At 43.9% G+C, this 6576-nt stretch overlaps 1 protein-coding gene across 1 annotated transcript; it reads left to right on the forward strand.

The window, feature by feature from the left end:
• The first annotated feature begins 565 nt into the window (after positions 1-565).
• LOC108696904 (urokinase plasminogen activator surface receptor) lies at positions 566-6308 on the forward strand. The gene is made up of 5 exons (XM_018226613.2): positions 566-1152; positions 1561-1677; positions 3776-3919; positions 5178-5327; positions 5643-6308. The coding sequence occupies exons 1-5, from the start codon at positions 1101-1103 to the stop codon at positions 5753-5755; spliced, it is 576 nt and encodes a 191-aa protein (XP_018082102.1). The 5' UTR covers positions 566-1100; the 3' UTR covers positions 5756-6308.
• The last annotated feature ends 268 nt before the right edge of the window (positions 6309-6576 follow it).

The raw sequence follows: 6576 nt of genomic DNA on the forward strand, positions 1-6576 counted from the left end.
TGCCTGCCCTGACATTTGGGTGGAGACAGATGATTGCTGCCTGCCCTGACCCTTTAGGCGAAAACAGATGATTGCTGCCTGCTCTGACCCTTGGGGTTGAAACAGAAGATTGCTGCCTGCCCTGACCTTTTAGGTGGAAACAGATGATTGCTGCCTGCCCTGACCGTTGAGGTGGAAACAGATGATTGCTGCCTGCCCTGACCTTTTAGGTGGAAACAGATTATTGCTGCCTGCCCTGACCCTTGGGGTGGAGACAGACGATTGTTGCCTGCCCTGACCCTTTAGGCGAAAACAGATGATTGCTGCCTGCCCTGACCTTTTAGGTGGAAACAGATTATTGCTGCCTGCCCTGACCCTTTTGTTGGAGACAGATGATTGCTGCCTGCCCTGACACTTTGGGTGGAGATGGATTGTTGCTGCCGGAGCTGACCCTTTGGTTGGAGACAGATGATTGCTGCCTTTCCACATCTTTGATATGGTATTTGCTTCTTGTCTGGCCACTTGCATCACTGATTTCTTGGCTCTTCTTCACCTCCCCATTATTCTTGCCTGAGAGTTGTAGGCAACTGGCACCCATGGAACTGTTATCTTTCCTCATGAAGGTTAGTCTCTATGAAGGGTCCTACTATACCAGTGAGTTAGAAGGCGTTCCACTTGACCTTATGAAAGCCTTTTAGCTATTTATACAACTGTTTGGGGAACAACTACCATGGCAGCTTCCATCAGAATGTAGCAATAAATACATCCAGGGAAAGAATGTTTTGTGTTTTTATACTGTACCACCCATTGCTGAAAATTTAATGGACATTGCACGCCATATGTCTAAATTCATAACTATTTAACATATTTTGCATATACTGCAACAGCCAGAGACATAAAGTTGGAGAAAACCGCAGTTAATAATTATTGGCACCAGAATGCGTGGGATATTGATTTATTTATATTTATTATCAGTGTAGGTGAGGTAAAGGCCAAACTTAGATATAATTGATTTCTCATGGTCACGCCCCCATCCCACTAGCAATAAATAGGAAAGTGTCGCCCTGTCAGATACAACTTCAATATCAGTCTCTGCGGCTCCTGTGCAACTACAACTCACAATGAGATCTGCTGTGGGATTCCTGTGCCTGCTCTCAGCTCTTGTATCCACAGGTAAGTGCCCTCCTCATATTATTATATTATAACCCCTATTCTCTGACCCTGCTTTAAGCTCTATGGGAGAAGCTTCTAACACAACAACAAGTCCTGAATTCTCCCATGAACAACACCCACCTCATCATAGTTGTTCCTGCACTTGCCCAATTTAGACTGTCAGCTCAAAAGGCCAGAGAGTCTCTTTCTAATGTTTTATTGTGACTTCACCCTGCCGGCACCAGCGCATGCTCTGAACATCTCATAGGATTCAGCTCTGCAGCTCCGATCTGTAGCCAAACCCACCAGAACATCTAACGTTCTACAGCTACAAGATCATTCCAGTGAAATTTGCTTTATTTCCAGATTCTTAACTAAATAAATGTATCTGCTCAATATCAGTAACTATTGTACTTTGTTCTTTTACAGGTTATTCTCTGTCCTGTATAGAATGTTCTGCTTACAATTCAGCCTCTTGCTCAGGTCCTAGTGTCCCATGTGCATCCGGTCTTTGTGCTTCTTCATTCATCCAAGAATCCAGTCCAGGTATTTTCTATAGTTCAACTTCTCTACATTCTGGGCTAGATATATAGATTAATGGTGATTATTATTATTATTATGCTTATAATTTCCCACTGCAAAGTATAAGGAAAATAGAAGTCTCTGAGTGGTTGTTCTGTGACCATATAAAGGCACAAGGCTGCAGGCTGAGTTATACAGGGAACTCTGAGTATCACTCATGTATTATAAGGGATAATGTACCCCCTACTGTAAATGATAAGGATATTAGAAGTCACTGAGGGGTGGTTCTGTGACCATATAAAGGCACAAGGCTGCAGGCTGAGTTATACAGGGAACTCTGAGTATCACTCATGTATTATAAGGATAATGCACCCCCTACTGTAAATGATAAGGATATTAGAAGTCACTGAGGGGTTGTTCTGTGACCATATAAAGCACAAGGCTGCAGGCTGAGTTATACAGGGAACTCTGAGTATCACTCATGTATTATAAGGGATAATGTACCCCCTATTGTAAATGATAAGGATATTAGAAGTCACTGAGGGGTTGTTCTGTGACCATATAAAGGCACAAGGCTGCAGGCTGAGTTATACAGGGAACTCTGAGTATCACTCATGTATTATAAGGGATAATGTACCCCCTACTGTAAATGATAAGGATATTAGAAGTCACTGAGGGGTTGTTCTGTGACCATATAAAGACACAGGCTGCAGGCTGAGTTATACAGGGAACTCTGAGTATCACTCATGTATTATAAGGGATAATGTACCCCCTACTGTAAATGATAAGGATATTAGAAGTCACTGAGGGGTTGTTCTGTGACCATATAAAGGCACAAGGCTGCAGGCTGAGTTATACAGGGAACTCTGAGTATCACTCATGTATTATAAGGGATAATGTACCCCCTACTGTAAATGATAAGGATATTAGAAGTCACTGAGGGTTGTTCTGTGACCATATAAAGGCACAAGGCTACAGGCTGAGTTATACAGGGAACTCTGAGTATCACTCATGTATTATAAGGGATAATGTACCCCTACTGTAAATGATAAGGATATTAGAAGTCACTGAGAGGTTGTTCTGTGACCATATAAAGGCACAAGGCTGCAGGCTGAGTTATACAGGGAACTCTGAGTATCACTCATGTATTATAAGGGATAATGTACCCCCTACTGTAAATGATAAGGATATTAGAAGTCACTGAGAGGTTGTTCTGTGACCATATAAAGGCACAAGGCTGCAGGCTGAGTTATACAGGGAACTCTGAGTATCACTCATGTATTATAAGGGATAATGTACCCCCTACTGTAAATGATAAGGATATTAGAAGTCACTGAGGGGTTGTTCTGTGACCATATAAAGACACAAGGCTGCAGGCTGAGTTATACAGGGAACTCTGAGTATCACTCATGTATTATAAGGGATAATGTACCCCCTACTGTAAATGATAAGGATATTAGAAGTCACTGAGGGGTTGTTCTGTGACCATATAAAGGCACAAGGCTGCAGGCTGAGTTATACAGGGAACTCTGAGTATCACTCATGTATTATAAGGGATAATGTACCCCCTACTGTAAATGATAAGGATATTAGAAGTCACTGAGGGGTTGTTCTGTGACCATATAAAGGCACAAGGCTGCAGGCTGAGTTATACAGGGAACTCTGAGTATCACTCATGTATTATAAGGGATAATGTACCCCCTACTGTAAATGATAAGGATATTAGAAGTCACTGAGGGGTTGTTCTGTGACCATATAAAGGCACAAGGCTGCAGGCTGAGTTATACAGGGAACTCTGAGTATCACTCATGTATTATAAGGGATAATTTGGCTTTAACTTTGTATGAATATCTACAGTATATATATATTTAATATGTAGCTTAATGTACTCCTAACTGTAATTATAAGAATATTAGAAGTCATCAATGAGTCATTTGTCCTGATACAGGTATGAAACTGTAGACTGAGTTGCCCAAATCTTGTAGAACAATAACCCCCCCAATAAATAACTTAGGGACGTGATAATGAATTGACCAATACAGAATAATTGTATAAAGCTGTAGCTCTTCTATTCACTTAATGGCTGGACAAACCGATATAATAATGTATGTGTTGTTCCTAGTTGGAAGCATTATGCAGATTAAGAGATTTTGTGCGGCTAAAGCACAATGCGGTGAGACTGGCAGCGCCACCTATGGGTATGTCCGGAGACACATGATTAACAGCTGCTGCGACACTGACGACTGCACCCCAGAGGTACCCAAATGTAAGTCTCTGTTTGGCCTCACCCTTATAAACAACTTCCCATTGGCAGACAAAATATTTCTGTACAATATGATTTTATTATATACATATATCCACTTTTATCTATTGTATTAATCGCAGTTCTGCCACTTGGTGGCGTTAGTACTGAACACTGTAGTGATGTGCAGGCGGGTCCGACACTCGTAGTTTACCCATGAGTCAGTTGGTTTGGGCACGACTTCCACATGCAGTATACAGGTCGCAGGATAGTCAGGGGCGTAACTACCGGGGGAGCAGGGGGTGCAACTGGGCCAGGGCCTGCACCCCCACAGGCCCCCCCCCGGCAGATTGCGCAAGCTGCAGCCAGCTGGAGTCCGAGGGGGCCGGCTGGCACCAGGGCCCGCCCCCACCTAGTTCTGTTACTGAGGATAGGGATGTGCAGGTCGAGAATTTCTCTACCCACACTCGACCCTAACCCATCCCCTCCCGAACCGCACCCGGCCCGATGCCGCCCTTTTTTTATAGACCCGCGCTCAACCTGCCCTGCAGTGAAGTCACAAAAGGGGCGGGGGCAGGCGGAAGTCTATATTCTGGCGCCGGAAGCCGACAGTACTAGGGTGCAGCCGGGGAGAGCAGGAGAAGAGTTTCGACCCGCGACCCTAAGATTTTGTGGAGGAGTCGGCCTGAACCTGCTCGACCCTCGGTTAAACCTTCTTCCTCTCTCTCCTCCTGCAACCTTACTCTGCCGACTTGTGACGCCAGCAGCCTCCATTTATAGGTGCGCGGCTGCCTGTTCCTTTTTTGTGATGTCAGAGATGGGCGGGTTTGGTGCAGGACTATAAATGGCAGTGCCGGGCAGGTTTGAGGTGGGAGTGGGCAGGTTAGGGTCGAATTTTTGTCACTGATAGCAGAACATTCCCTGCTAAAATCTAAAAAAATGTTACTGCCTCCAAATCAAGTAGGTATTTACATAAATATATATAGGCATCCGGGGGACGTGCTTAAGACACAGCTTTAGGGGAGCAGCTCTAATCTAGAGCCTGTAGAAGACTTGTCAATCCCCTGGAGTTGACTGGAGGTGGATTTTGGCAATATCCTGGAATTCCCCCGTCATGCTCTGGAATGCCCCCCCCATGTCTGAATATACCATGGCTATCCCCACCATGGTGAAACCTTGTAACACCCCAGATGCAAAGATGTCCGTTTTTCAGCCTCAGATTTACATTATGTTCCCCAACTGTCAGTCCAATCTGCCAACTTTCTTTCTGCTTCTGTTACAGTCGTGAGAGACTATAAGCCGAATGGATTCCGTTGCACCAGCTGTTTCCCTCCAAACTCGGAGGAATGTGACCCGGCGAAGCGTATCGGGTGTAGCGGGGGTGAAGACAAGTGTTTCATCCATTTATTTCAGCATAATGGGATCGATACTGGTAATGTCAATATCCTTCCCCTCATACCTCATTGGCTTAATTGACTGAATACACCAGTCCTATTGGTCTACTATGTCTGGAGAGCAGAGGAATTTCCCAGAATCCTCCAGTTCACTTTGGAACAAGGTTTGGGAGGAGTTAAATGACACTGTCAGCCTAAGGGGTGGGAAAATGGTTCCTGTGAGTCAGAGTCTTGCTTTCCACTCATTCTGAGGAATCGGTTATGTCTATGTATTTATTATTAGGCAGATCATATAGTATTTGTGCATCTTTGTTTTAAATAACTGACTGAGCTTCATATTTGTCTCTTTACAGAATTTGCTTTCAGGATTGGAGGTTGTGCCACTGAATCCATGTGCCAGCCTGATAAGTTCAGTGAGTACAGCTATGAAGAGGTCTCTACCACCTGCACCCAGGCAACCCAGTGACTCCCGTAGCCGTATGGAGTTTGGAGGAGCTTTTTCTATGGGGCGTCTAACCTCCCTGCCAAAAATAATCCTTATTGATTCATTTCTTTTGCTAAATCTCTAATTGCAGGACACCAGGAAAGGCATCAATTATACCTTATAGTAGTACATTATCCACCAACCATAGTTGGTCAAAAGTCTGGCAATGCCATTTACTGTTTGGAAGCACCTGATTGGTTGCTATGGGGTGGTATTAAGGCAGGGGCAGACAACTCATGATCTCACTATAAAATTGTCTGATGTCACAGTGACCTGTTGCCTACTGATTGGATTAGGTTCCTACAGCAATGTTGGGGAGAAGAATGAAGCCTGAAAACAATCAACAGCCCAGGACCCCATGTGAAATAAAGTCGTAGCAACAGTCCTAGTCACTATGTATCAGACTGGATATGAAATCTCTAATTGTGCCTTTCCTTGTGTCCCATTTTTCTTTTTCTGTACCCTAATGTGTAAAATGCGCTACCACCTTAAAATAGTATTGAAAAAGTAGCAGAAGTTGAAATAAAATATTTTTAAGCACAATAGTGACACTTTTTTTGGAGTTTGTTGCCCAGTACAACTTGAATGGCAGCTGGGTAGCGATTCCATTGGTCGGGGCTCAGTATGACTCATACAACAGGTGGCCTATAAATAGGAATGCTCAGGTGAGGAGTTTACCTGCTGGAAAACAGCTGCAAGGAGAGAACTCAGAAAAAACCCTACGACCCACCAAAAAAACATGGATAAGAAATAAATAAATATAGGTTCCTGCAAGTGCTAGTGAGCAGATTCATTTGGTTTGG

The sequence above is a fragment of the Xenopus laevis genome, chromosome 7L (assembly GCF_017654675.1).
Source record: "Xenopus laevis strain J_2021 chromosome 7L, Xenopus_laevis_v10.1, whole genome shotgun sequence".
Taxonomy (NCBI): domain Eukaryota; kingdom Metazoa; phylum Chordata; class Amphibia; order Anura; family Pipidae; genus Xenopus; species Xenopus laevis.